This window comes from Procambarus clarkii, chromosome 53 (assembly GCF_040958095.1).
Source record: "Procambarus clarkii isolate CNS0578487 chromosome 53, FALCON_Pclarkii_2.0, whole genome shotgun sequence".
NCBI classification, from domain to species: domain Eukaryota; kingdom Metazoa; phylum Arthropoda; class Malacostraca; order Decapoda; family Cambaridae; genus Procambarus; species Procambarus clarkii.
This window is the reverse complement of record NC_091202.1, coordinates 26836819-26851210: the sequence shown is the minus strand read 5'-3', so window position 1 is coordinate 26851210 and position 14392 is coordinate 26836819. Positions and strand designations below refer to the sequence as shown.

At 43.8% G+C, this 14392-nt stretch overlaps 1 protein-coding gene across 10 annotated transcripts in view; it reads right to left on the bottom strand.

Moving 5' to 3' along the window:
- Positions 1-5424: 5424 nt before the first annotated feature.
- The window catches only part of LOC123767155 (carboxypeptidase N subunit 2), a 187934-nt gene continuing 178966 nt past the window's right edge, over positions 5425-14392 (bottom strand). For all 10 annotated transcript variants that reach the window (XM_069304826.1, XM_069304825.1, XM_045756694.2 and 7 more), the window contains 3 exons: positions 10235-12278; positions 9830-9980; positions 5425-7687 (listed from right to left, as the gene is read on the bottom strand). In XM_069304826.1, the coding sequence (XP_069160927.1) occupies positions 7047-7687; positions 9830-9980; positions 10235-11761 (2319 nt within the window). In that variant the 5' untranslated portion in view covers positions 11762-12278 and the 3' untranslated portion in view covers positions 5425-7046. The remainder of the gene's footprint in view (positions 7688-9829; positions 9981-10234; positions 12279-14392) is intronic.

The following is a 14392-nucleotide window of genomic DNA, read 5'->3' as shown; positions in this document are numbered from 1 at the left end:
TTTCTTCTTGAGCCTTATACCAGTGACAATCAACATCTTTCACCGTTTTCACCCTGAAGGAGTGTTCTTGCCTTGCTGTCTTCTTAAACCATCAATTTGATGTATAGTGTCTATTAATCTCGTCTAAATTACCAATCAAGCTGTCAATGCAATCACAGCTTTAATATACCTACTAATCTCTCCCATCTTATTGTTTTTTCTTGCAATGTACAGGTTATCATTTTATTAATTCTGCTAGAAATTACCTACTTAAAATTATCTGTTAGATTAAGGACCTGCGCGTACAAGTGGCTTTACAAGATTGTAAATACCATGCTATGTATCCTCACAAACCCAATGTACCTTCTTGTATATAAATAAATAAATAAATAAATAAATAAATAAATAAATAAATAAAGGAGACTCTTACCTACAGGTCCTGTGATACAACTCACATCCTACACAAGACCATTCGACAAAGGATTTTTAAACCCTACCCAACCTATCCTAGTTCAACCCAACCTAACCTAACCCAACCGAGTTCGGTACAGTCTAACCTATGCTCATACAGCCTATCATAACAATATATCTAGTATATACGGTTTTAACAAACACAAAACGACTTTGGTCGAATCTTGTGGTGATGGAAGCGACCCCTGTGACCTGTGACCCTGAGCTGGCACTCTTAATAAATAAAAATGGAGATAATATATGAACTTATAGCTAGCTCTAGACCGTCCTATATGCTATATAGTCGCAATAATAGCTTGATGTTTTCTCCTGATAGTTCCCTTCCCTTCACCTATATACTTTCTTTATATACCCTTCTTCATCCCATATACCTTTATATAACTCGCCGAGATGACTATAGAGAGAGAGTGGCCCTTAGGTAAATTCAGGTACAGTAAATTCAGAATACTTGTGCGCGAAACGTACAAGGCTGCTTATATAACTTATAAGCAGCTGTTAGTACTAAAAATTGTACCTTTCAAAGGTACCTTCGTGGAGCACGAAGTTACATTCACAAGCCGTGCACCAGTACCTTCCTACATCTCAAGTCTGCCTGCCACACACTGTAAGACGACCCGTCATGTCGAGTCAGCTCCTCGGAAAGGCATAGTGAAGGTCGACCTCTTCGCTGGATCATCATTGATTTGATATTGCTGCCAGCGGCGGCTACTTTATTATGTACCCAATACTCATCCTGTGTGCTGGTCCATGTGTGCAACCCATACCCATCCTAGGAGTTGTAGTTATTGTGTACCTTATGCTCATCCTGTGAGGGGGTGGTTTGTGCACCCCATACTCATCCTGTGAGGGGTAGTTTGTGCACCTCATACTCATCCTGTGAGGGGTGGTTTGTGCACCCCATACTCATCCTGTGAGGGATAGTTTGTGCACCTCATACTCATCCTGTGAGGGATAGTTTGTGCACCCCATTCTCATCCTGTGAGGGATAGTTTGTGCACCTCATACTCATCCTGTGAGGGGTGGTTTGTGCACCCCATACTCATCCTGTGAGGGGTGGTTTGTGCACCCCATACTCATCCTGTGAGGGGGTAGTTTGTGCACCTCATACTCATCCTGTGAGGGATAGTTTGTGCACCTCATACTCATCCTGTGAGGGGTGGTTTGTGCACCTCATACTCATCCTGTGAGGGATAGTTTGTGCACCTCATACTCATCCTGTGAGGGGGTAGTTTGTGCACCCCATACTCATCCTGTGAGGGATAGTTTGTGCACCTCATACTCATCCTGTGAGGGGTAGTTTGTGCACCCCATACTCATAGTGTGAGCGGTAGGTTGTGGACCCCATACTCATCCTGTGAGGGGTAGTTTGTGCACCCCATACTCATCCTATGAGGGGTTGTTTATGCACCCCATACTCATAGTGTGAGCGGTAGTTTATTGTGGACCCTATACTCATCCTGTGAGAGGTAGTGCAGTGGGGTTACAGAAGACACAAATTAAGGTCTTACCTTAACTCCCAGGACTGAAAATAGGAGATACTTTTTTACCCACATGGTTATAAACCCATGGAACCGCCTACCCGTCGAAGCCATACATGCCAAAACTGTTACATTTTAAAATTCATCTAGAAAAAAAAATCATCAGGGCCAATGGGGAGGACCTTTTAACAAGCCGCCGGCTTCCTGTCCTCATCGAGGCCACTATAGTGTGTTATTGGCTCTCAGATAAACTCCAAAATCTCATCATTACTGCTAGGTGAACAGAGGCACCAAAGGTGTCTGCTTATTCATCTAAGCGTCGTGTTTAGCTACATTATTTTTCAGCCTGTGATGTTTCAACTCTTCCCTGATTTTGATGTTTGTACAGTGCGTGGAAGCCTAGTGTAGCCAGCACCAGCTGTTGTTGTTGTTATAGATTCAGCTACTCTGAACAAGTTTCAAGTAGCACGGTCTATGGTGAGCCCGTAGTGGACTTACCTGGCACAGGAGCGGCGCTGTGTAGCTGGCCAGCACCAGCTCTTGTTACTCTTGTTATATTGCATTGATTGCTTGATTGATTGATTGATAAAGATTAAGCCACCCAAGAGGTGGCACGGGCATGAATAGCCCGTAAAATATATTGCATTGTCACTATCGCTTCTGTTGTTACTCCCTTGTGGCTGTTGTATTGCCGGTTGTTATAGATTCAGCTACTTGGAACAAGTTCCAAGTAGCACGGGCTATGGTGAGCCCGTAACTTACCTGGCACAGGAGCGGGGCAAGTAGCACGGGCTATGGTGAGCCCGTAACTTACCTGGAACAGGAGTGGGGCAAGTAGCACGGGCTATGGTGAGCCCGTAGTGGACTTACCTGATTGTATTGCCGTTATCGCTGCTATTTGTTATCCTGTAGATGTTGTTATCGAGTTATTACGTTTCGCTTTGTTATTAGAGTAATTATTGTTCTTGTTGTTGATATTATTGTAAGTTATTATTGTTGCTATGCGAATTTCTGTTTCCCTTGCAGCTCATACCTGTTGCTGATTTACATCAGTATTGCAGCGAGAGTTGCATGTGCTAAATTCACCATATTTTTATTATTACAAACTTAATAGCTTCAGCAATTACGGAATACGGTCGTTGCTAAGCCATTATACTTGATCATATTCCAAAAAGCAATATAGTTGATTAAGTCCAATATTAACTAATGTAAATACAATTACCGTCATAATACTTATAATTCAGTCAAAACCTATCTGTGCTGCTGTCGAATTGAAAAGGATTTCCATAAATGTAATAAGTTATTTTAATAACGGGAAGCTGCTCGCTGTATTTATTTTAACGAGGGGGTTTTGAAGAGTCATTTTCACACATGCCCAAACTCTAAAATAAATAATTTGCAGCCCATTAATTGTAAAAAAATTTGTTTCAATATTAACAGAGGATCATACTAAAAAGCAACATTAAATTCTAGTTGTAATACTGAATCCCTCAAGGAGACGGATCTCATCCCACACCTACACTCTCCTTATGTGCTTGAGTGGTCATTAGCTTCCCTATACTATGTGAATGTCTATTGCAAATTGTCTGTGTTTCTAATCATAAAAGTATTTATGTGTTGGGGGTAGAAATAGCCTAAGCTACTCTATTCCTTTGAGATGTATTTCTTTCTTGTCTCAATAAGCATACTTGAACTTGAAGTATTTATGTGTACGCCTGGTAACGTACTACATGTATAAAGGAAGAAATGTGTATGTTTATCATTCAGAATGTTCAGTAGTATGATGATTGTGAGGTGTATACTGAACGATGTACTGAACGGGGTGAGAATAGCTTGAGCTACCTCATCCCTTTGTGTGTGCATTAATACCTCAATAAACTTATTGTAATTGAGACATGTTAAATTTAACAAACAAAACATGAATTTTATTATATTTGAACAGAATATAACTTGGAGCCTTGGAGTAGAAATCCAGCACTCACTGAAAGTTGTGCAACAGGTAGGAGCAGCAGTTACAAAAACTAACTAAACCCTTGGAATAATTAAGCGTACATTTGTCTTTAAGGAAAAAAAGGTAGATATTCAACTGTATAAATCTTTGGTGCGCTCTCATTTGGATTATTGTATCTAAGCACGGCGACCTCATCTTCAGAGGAACATAGCTACTCTAGCAAAAGTGCAACACCGGACAATAAAAATCATTCCAGAGCTAAGTCATCTCTCGTATCAGAAATGCTTGAGGGCCACAGGGCTAACAACACTACAAACTAGGAATGACAGGACGGATCTCATTGAAACTTTATAAAATACTGAACAATTTGGAGAATGTTGATCTCGACAATTTCCAATGAAGCCACCGGCTTCCCGTCCTCGTCGAGGCCACTAGTGTTAGTGGACCCTCAGGTAAATTCAGGTAAAACATGTCAATTATTTTGCAACTATCTAACGTGTGTAAATTAGGACTAATTAAGCAAGTAATTGGTGCCATCACTATAACATGTAAATTGTATTAAAGGCAGAGTGATATCTAGATACATTTGAAAATATACAAAATCACTGTGGCTGTTTGGGAATACATAACTGCTTAATTAACAATACAACTTGGCTTGGATGGTACCACTGGGAGCACCATTGGGGTCTAGAACCACTGTTGCCATACTCCAGGACAACCTCAACCGCTCGCAAGTGATGGAATATGGAAAAAAAATAAGTAATTACCAGAAGAAAAAAAGGTGCAGCAGGAGTATCAGCAGACAGAGACATGTTTATTGAAGGTGAAGATACCAGAGACTGCAGAGGGAGGTCCATTCCCTCATAAATACACTTGGCCCCCATCCTCCTGCCGTTGTTAGGACGCTTCCACACTCGTTGTCTCTTATTATAGGTCTCCCTTCGTCGTTACACGTCGGCCACGTCCGCTCCTGCCCTGGTCGTCTGGGTCTCTCCTGTGCTCGTTCCCGCTCTTCTTTATCCTTGAGTAGCGTGACAACGGACATGTAACCTACAGCGCACTGTAGCCCTTCAAGTCTTCTTTCCCGAAGAACAACATCCCTACAACTGGGTTACAAAAACTGCAACTGTACTCAGTGTTTAATGTTCATGGTCTCTCTACCAAGAGAGACGACCATATTTTCCTGTCCCATGGGGGGATCACGTCTTTACATATTACTATCCTTCCCATCCAAGATGCTGATTAACCCAAGAAGCTGATTGAGAACAACCCATGCTTCGACAGGAAACTAAGTACCACGCATCAAGCCAAATTGATGCGTTGGTCAAAGAACGCTTCCTCTCTCAAATTATTTACACTGGGGCCTTGCACCAGTCCTAGTCGCGGTGCAGCCGGAAGTGCAGTTATTGTGACGGTGGGAAATGTTTCCTATTCCTGCGAGTTTATGCTCTTCTCATAATTACCTTTCTTTGTCATAATCCTCACATAATATTCTCTGTACTAGTTATATATATATCCAAACGTGGGGTAAATTTAATGAACACGTATTGAAAAGTCTTTATTCCTGACAAACCATTACAAAACAAAGAATATCAATTGTTGTTTATGTAAACAAGAGGGAAGGGGTTTGCAACAAGTGCTGAACCTCGTCTGATCCTGGAATGGGTAAAGGATTATCATACATGGTTGTTACAGTAGAAATTATGCATGGTTGTTGTAATATAGTCATCAGAAGTGTTACATGGTTACTTGTTCATGTCTTGTGATTAATAAGCTCTGTGCTTTAACGAATACAAAATAGAGCCAGGAAGCGCGGTGCAACAGGGTTAAATAAAAAGGAAGTAATTTCTCCACTCTGATATGTATTTCCTGTAACTCCTTACACAGTAATACTCAAATGGTACTACTGTGTTCTCTTATCTCATATCCTAACTGTCGCGATCAGTTCTTGCATAGCATTTACGTAACAAACGTATATAAATTTGTATATACTGTATTGGTTACAATATTCATCACATCTCCAACGAGTGTACTGTCACACTTGCACTGACCTGAGCCCCAGGAGGGGTAGTGTGGTGCTGGCTACACTGGTTCATGTTGGCAGCTGATGCTCCACTCCCTGCTTCTCAATTGTTTTTTTTATCATTATCATTATTTTTGTTTAAGTCGATGACTGCTGTCAAACATGTAAATAATTTTCGAGAAACGTTTTCAAATTGTTCTCTTTGTGGCACTGGCGATTTGTTTTAAAGTGAACAGTTCCTCAGCTTCATGTTATTCCGTCTTCTGTCATTGTATAGACAGTCTATATATCTTGTATAGATATAACTAGTATCTTGTATAGATATAACTAGAGTTGTGTCATGATCACCTCAGAATCCATCTTGGGTCTTAAGTCTCACGCTTTATTTCTTATATTTTAACAAATTTCTTCAAATTTGGTTATCTCTCACTTCATGTTTATTTCTCTGGCATGGAAGTATTGCACTGAAAAAGCGTTTGAATATAATTTTGTCTCGATGGGTGAGTTCATCGGGCAGCGTCATTCATCCTGTGAGTGGACATACCGCCATAGCAGTATGTGCCCCCCAATTGGAAGAAAACCCGCTGGGTTGTTCATCCTGTCACTTGTACCCAGACACAGCTGGGACTTGTCTGTCAAGTGAACAGCTTATCAAACAAGATTAACATTTGCCAACCCCTAAAATTTACGTTATCTTGCGGGTGCCAAATGGGGGAAATCTTTTAAGAAGAGTATCTATATTGGACAAATAGTGTTTTCCTAACTCAAACAATGTGGGGTTTATTATTCTACACATTTCTAATGTCTCTTAGATGTTCACATTCTCTCAGGTAGTGGTCAAGGCGGTGTCCGTCACTCTTCACCACAGATTCTGCCACTGTTGTGTCCATATGTGTCGAGCAGGATGGGCACTGGCGCAACTTGGGTGCCACTGTACCCTCTACTTCCCTCCCTTCTCTTACAATGACCGGGTTCCTTTGAAAATCTTCTGTTTAATTATAAATTGTATGTACTGGAGGTAAACAAAAATAATCCTCACAGGTTAACTCACTTTTCCACACGCTTACCAGAGGCCAAGGGAGGTCACCAGAGGCCAAGGGAGGTCACCAGAGGTCACGCTAGGTCACCAGAATGCAGTCACCGCTCACACGTAAGTGACGGGCACTTTTCGGGGGCTGTTAGTGGGATCAAGAGGAGTCAAGGGTCGACTCTCCCTGCCACTGTCGTCGCCACCAATAGTGGCGTACCAGTGCGGGGGGTCACTAAGCGGGAGAGGCGGGCCCTGTGAGGCGTGGCCAGGAGGCACACCCGGCGCGCACTCCCCGTACAGAGTGCCAGTGTCAAGGTGGAGGGTGATGTCGGGATGAAGCAGCGGGTGGTAGAGAGGATGGAGAGCGGCGTACGGGCACTGTTGGAGACAACCCTGGTGATGGTTATGTTGAAGATGGTGAAGCGGGTGATCTGGGGGAAGACGAGGGGGCGGCCCAAGACGCGTTGGTGTAGTGAGTGGGTAGAGGGTCGAGTCGCCATTGGTAGGTGGTGGGGGCAGGTGGGTATTGGTGATGTGGTTGTCTGGCCTCCACACCTCGTCCCACATCCCTAGTGTCTTGTCTTGCTTGTTCCTCTTTCTCCTTTTCTTCCTCTTCCTCCTCCAGCGACAGACGAGAAATATAGCAATAACGGCAAGGCCCAGGAGTGTGACGGCGACACAGATCAAGATGGTCCACAGGCTGACACGGCCGTCACAACCCACGCCTCCGTCACCAAGCTCTCGCACAGACACACCTGAAAATATATACACCATTAAAATCTACAGATTTGTCACGCGACAAATCCACGTCACATGTAGAGACATGTGACGTGGTGTAACTATTATTATTATTACTATATAACAATGCCAAGACTACGAAGGATTAAGACAGGAATATATACAATACAGACAATATATATATATATGTATATATATATATATATATATATATATATATATATATATATATATATATATATATATATATATATATATATATATATGTCGTACCTAATAGCCAGAACGCACTTCTCAGCCTACTATTCAAGGCCCGATTTGCCTAATAAGCCAAGTTTTCATGAATTAATGTTTTTTCGTCTACCTAACCTACCTAACCTAACCTAACCTAGCTTTTTTTGGCTACCTAACCTAACCTTACCTATAAATATAGGTTAGGTTAGGTTAGGTAGGGTTGGTTAGGTTCGGTCATATATCTACGTTAATTTTAACTCCAATAAAAAAAAATTGACCTCATACATAGAGAAAAGGGTTGCTTTATCATTTCATAAGAAAAAAATTATAGTAAATATATTAATTCAGGAAAACTTGGCTTATTAGGCAAATCGGGCCTTGAATAGTAGGCTGAGAAGTGAGTTCTGGCTACTAGGTACGACATATATATATATATATATATATATATATATATATATAATATATTACAGACAAATTGCAAGTTACAATAAATACATAACTTTACTGTACAGTTTGAAGTTTCGTAACTTAAAGTGCAAATGGTTAGTTATTGATTAATAAAATACTGAATTACAAGAAGTTAGGTATTTATAGAAAACATGATGCTTAGATATGCACAAGTGATATGATCTGGTAAGGACTATTGTACATAACAAGAAAAGCAACAAAGTAGTTACTTAAGATGCTATAGCGAACATTATTGAAACGTTTGACAGTGTCGAGAAGACGCTATTGTATAATCCATTAAATAATTATGGGAATTAAATAATTATGGGGGAATTTGTAACACTAAAGACCTTACTTAAAATTAACCAATTCTGTTAATTAACCACAAAAACATATAGGCAAGAATATCTCCGAAAACTGTACAGTTTATTCTCCGAGAATATTAGGAACTTTCGAGTCAGAATTCACATTTTTGTCAGTGAATTTCGACACCTGGTTTCTGATGGTTATTTTATGAGTCAATGTTCCATGTGTCCCAACTGTGTCGCAGGGAACAACAACAGGCAGCTGTGGCGGCAAAGTTAAGAGTGAAGGAAATGGCAATAACGTGTACTGGAGTTCACCAATACACTCACAGACGTGTACTGGAGCTCACCAATACACTCACAGACGTGTACTGGAGCTCACCAATACACTCACAGACGTGTACCGGAGTTCGCCAATACACTCACAGACGTGTACTGGAGCTCTTCCTTGGGTGTGAGGACCTGCATCAGCCACACGAGTGGGAAGAGGAGCCGAGTAGTCCATAACATGGTGGCATGTTGTTTCAGATTTAGCTACTCAGAACGAAGTGTCCATGTAGCACGGGCTATGGCGAGCCCGTAATATGGTGGCAGTTGTCCCTTCAAGAGTCAGCGCGTGTGAGAGATCATGACTAAGTCAAGCTACAATACTGCTGTCCAAGTCATTAGACCTTCAGACCTCGAGGGGGTCTCCAAGACCAAGGAGTATTGCAACTACTTCATCCACTCTTGTGTTCTTGGGGATATCCTCAGAATGCACCCCAAAGTGTGCCAGTGCAGTCTACTGATCACATGCTCCTGTTTGACTAACCAGTCTTCTATACGGGAAACATGGTATGACAGCTTGCTCTTGTCACACACACACACACACACTGTAACCCTTCATATGGTCTAGAGTAGCTGTATACACCAGGTATCTTTGTATATTAATACAAATAAGCAGTGCTGGTAGGTATCATGACGAGGACTTGACCTACAGAAAAAGGAAAAGGCTACAATGTTTTCCGAAGTCACTGTATGGATACACCGTTACAAGAAGCTCTACAGAGCAATATAGAGTTAAAAGAAACTAGAGAGGGGCTGCAACAAGGAGAGAGATGTAAAGCTAGCCCCCCAAAAGAGAAGGGGACTATGGCAGGATACATTATAATGATACAAATAGAGCCAACTGACCATAGAGTGATGGGGGACTGGCACAGGCTGGCTGGTCGACGCTGACCGAGGCGTTGGGGTCAGAGGTCAGCTTGGAGAGCCACACCAGGGAGCAGTTGCAGTGCAGGGGGTTGCCAGACATTCTCAGGCTCTTGAGGTGCTGCAGCGGCACCTGGTAAGGAGGAAGGTAGATCACCTCAGTATTCCAGCTCCTGGCACCCAGTCCTCTCCCCCACAACATGTATACTTGAGTTTACTCGTGTGGCTCTTGAGTTTATAATTAACATGAATGAGTTTGGGAAGGTGCAATTCACCTGTGTGTGGGGTGAGGTAGACTCACCTGTGTGTGTGTGTGGGGTGAGGTACAGAAGACTCACCTGTGTGGGGGTGAGGTAGACTCACCTGTGTGGGGTGAGGTAGACTCACCTGTGTAGGGGTGAGGTAGAGGAGACCGCAAGCTGTGAGATCGAGATGGCGGAGGGTGAGGAGCGAAGCCAACGCTGTAGGCGTGAGCGAGGAGAGGCGAGGATTGTGACTGAGCACCAGCGAGTCGAGGACGCTGGTGCTCAGAAACGCCTCACTGCTGATGGTGTTGAGCCGCGGGCAGCGAGACATCGACAGAGACAACAGCGAAGTCAGACCTTTGAAGCAGTCCCCAGGGAGCGTCTCAAAAAGGTTTCCACTGAGGTCTAGTTCTTGGAGATCAGGAAGAGCACTGAGGGCAGTGGAGGGAACCTGCAGAAGGCGGTTGTCGACGAGGGAGAGGCGACGTAGCTCGTACACACCTGCGAACGCCTCCGGGCTAATGTCACTAATGTTATTCTTGTCTAGAATGAGACGGGCCAGGCTGGTGACGCCGCCGAAGGCACGACCAGGCACTTGCGAAATCTGATTGTCACTGAGGTCGAGCTCCGACAGAGACGTCAGGTTACTCAGCCCGGCACTCGGGACACTCCCTAACTTGTTGCCACTCAGGTTAAGCGTCCACAAGTTGGGGAGTGCACTAAGGCTGTTCTCACTCAAGGTTTTAATTTTGTTATTGGATAAGTTCAATTCTATCAGGTTGACAAGACCTCTGAAGGCCCCGTCCTCGACGAGGAAAATCTTATTGTTATCGAGGTGGAGGACCCTGATCCCCACCAGACCCTGCAGTGCAGTGCCCTCTATCGTCTTGAGGTGATTGTTGCTCACACGCAGCTCCTGCAGACTCTTCTGCTCCTCGAAGTTCTTTTTTCCAAGCGTCACTATTTCATTGTCTGATATGTCCAGTTTCTTTAGATCAGCGTAAAAAACAAGAGATTGGGAAAGGGCTCGGATCTTGTTACGGGTGAGAATTATCGTTTGCACCCTTGGGTTCAAGAGGATCGGAACCACTTCTAAGCTCACGTTTTCACAGTTAACAATCAAACTACTGTCATCACAGTCACAGCCAGTTGGGCAAAAGCCCTCAGTCGCAACAGGAAAAGAAAACAGAATAATTAGATATATGATCACATTGTAAGCGTTTTTATATTGCTTCAGTTTGAGAAAGGTCCACTTGCACACAGACTTTACATCATACAAGCAGACATGACTGCAAGCAGCCAAGTCGGGTTTAGTCCGGAGCAAGGACATGATAATGAAACAACAGTCTACTATACACACATATACAGAGTGAGTGAGGAGGCCCAGCGAGCCTCTCACAGCATAAGACACTGGTAATTCAAAAGTCTGATATGAACAGGTGTGATAATTCCGCCAACCTTTTCTCCTCGTTCTCTTTCTCCTGGCGTTATTACTCTCCGTTGCTGGCGAGGTGCGCATGAGGGCCCTCACCTGGGTGTTTTCAGGCTCTGAGAGTGGCGAGTGCCAGGCACTATCAGGCAGGTCGCAGACCAGACCTGTGGCACTCGTCCCTCGCTCCTTCCACCTCAACATTCTCCCTTCTCTCTGTTCACTCACCAACGCTGTCATAACCCATGGGCTTCCCACATTATATATTTTTATTTGATCACTTTTCTCACTAACTCATTCAATTCTACATGTTTTCAATTGGTATTCTGTCTGTACTCAAGGCACACTTCAGTAGTTATAAAGCATGCGAACCGGAACCTGTTGTCTGACAGAACCACATGAAGGACTTGGAAGTTTAATCCCACACCAAACCGGACCAGTTTGTAACTAACTTTTACACAGTCGAGCTCTATATTTGAGGGTTCTCTGTGCCTCGGCACGACACAGCCTCTCCATTACACACTTTGCCCTACACCTTCCTGTTGGTGAGTCCTACACCCGCCTCCTGGTGTATCCTACACCCGCCTCCTGGTGTATCCTACACCCGCCTCCTGGTGTATCCTACACCCGCCTCCTGGTGTATCCTACACCCGCCTCCTGGTGTATCCTACACCCGCCTCCTGGTGTATCCTACACCCGTCTGCTGGCGTGCTTCATGTTTCTCTCTGGATGGTGTTTCGACGAGGCAGGAAACAATCTGAAATAAATTAAGTAGTTTTAGGCGATTTAAACGAACAGAAAGTGTGTGTGTGTGTGTGTGTGTGTGTGTGTGTGTGTGTGTGTGTGTGTGTGTGTGTGTGTGTGTGTGTGTGTGTGTGTGTGTGTGTGTGTGTGTGTGTGAGTGTGTGTGTGTGTGTGTGTGTGTGTGTGTGTGTAGGACATGCTTATGTGTCACGTACATCTTCGTCTGTAAAACATCGGTTTAAATTCAAAACCTTTTATATTGCATTAGACCAACAAAAGTGACACGGTCAGCGGAAGGTTTTCGTGAAACACATAACGACATTACTATGATCAATAACATTTACACGTGTTATTACAATTATAAATATAATGACATTACAAATTACGTCAGTAGAGACAGTCGCGGCTCACAATACCAGACAATTTATTAATTACTTGAAACGTTTAGAACGTAGCCGATGGTGAGAGGATCTCCGTTGCAGAGAGAGAGAGAGAGAGAGAGAGAGAGAGAGAGAGAGAGAGAGAGAGAGAGAGAGAGAGAGAGAGAGAGAGAGAGAGAGAGAGAGAGAGAGAGAGAGAGAGAGAGAGAGAGAGAGAGAGAGAGAGAGAGAGAGAGAGAGAGAGAGAGAGAGAGAGAGAGAGAGAGAGAGAGAGAGAGAGAGAGAGAGAGAGAGCAAGCGTGCGTGCTAAGGCAGGACTTACAACAAGAAATACATCTGGACAACAAACCCCCCAGACGAAGACATGCTGGTAAAGGTGTTAACAGAGAGGGAAAATGTATAACAGAACTGTGCCCAGTGTTAAGACCGTTCGCCAAGAGCCACAAGAAAGGTGACAAGAACTGCTGCCCAGCGCTGAGGCACCTGTTATATCTACGTAAAGAACTCTCTTAAACCAAAAGAAAGAACATCCAAAGAAAAGATGGTTAATGGCAAGAATAAGTGGTGGTAGGAAGGCTACTTAAAGATGGAATATAAGGTGAAGGGGGGAGTGCACCCCTTCAGCAACAACAGCAAGAATTTGATGTGAACGTGGTGGGAAAATCAGAAGATACGTCAATCGCCAATCATATCAGAACTCACAAGTTAACCCACATAATATTATGTAGAGTACTTTTTAGTACAAACAGGTACTCCCAGAACCAGTAACCACGATGGTGTTCTCCTAGTACACACACACACACCTCCCATACTTCCTGTGTCAAGATCTCCTTACACCCAACACCCCTCTCATCCCTGAACTTCCTCCTCCACCCCTTCTCCCCTCTCCCCCACTCTCCACCCCATCTCCTCCCCCCTGCCAGCCCCACGAGGCGCCATGCTCCACCCACAAACACAGGTGTTCCGCACGGTAAAATTAACTCATGCTAAATGGCCGCTTCTGGGGAGAGTTTTTGCGGACTCTGTCAACACGAAAGACCACTCCGGTTACTCATTTTGATTAATTAAGGCTTTAGAGCGGGGTGGGAGGATGCTTGGTGACAGGTGAGGGGGGTGTGAACGACAGTCCGCCATCCCAGGTAAACTCCACACTAAGTCCACCTCTCTGCTTACACCTACAATAATAAGTCACTCACAATCGACTTGAGAATGGTCCAGGACGGACGGAAACGTCGTCGTCCCTTCACTTTCTAGTGTGTGTGGTTTGGTCAACAAGTTATTCATGTTCCCTTTAGACGGTACAATATTTATAGTTCACGGCGTCATGGTGTAAAGTGAACATTTCCGCTATGCCGATACACTAATGCTTAAAATGCTGAAGGATCACAGCACAAAGTGTACTAAATATCCATCTATACAAGTACTCACCTAGTTTTGCTTGCGGGGGGGGGGGGGGGGGGTGAGTTTTGGCTCTTTGGTCCCGCCTCTTAACAAGCGTCTGTGGACGATACCAAACTAATAAAAGAAAAGGACAACGACAGAGTTGGAGACAACAAGGCTTCAACAGAGCCTGAACAATCTTCAGAGGTTGTCAAAGATATGACAACTTAAACTTCTCCCAAACACGTGCCCAGTAATGGACAGGACACCATAACTGGCCACTAACTCTTGGAAGCAGACCTGACACTCACCCAGTCACCAGAGATTCAGATCAACTCATTAACAGCTGTATATGTGCAGCAGGCGA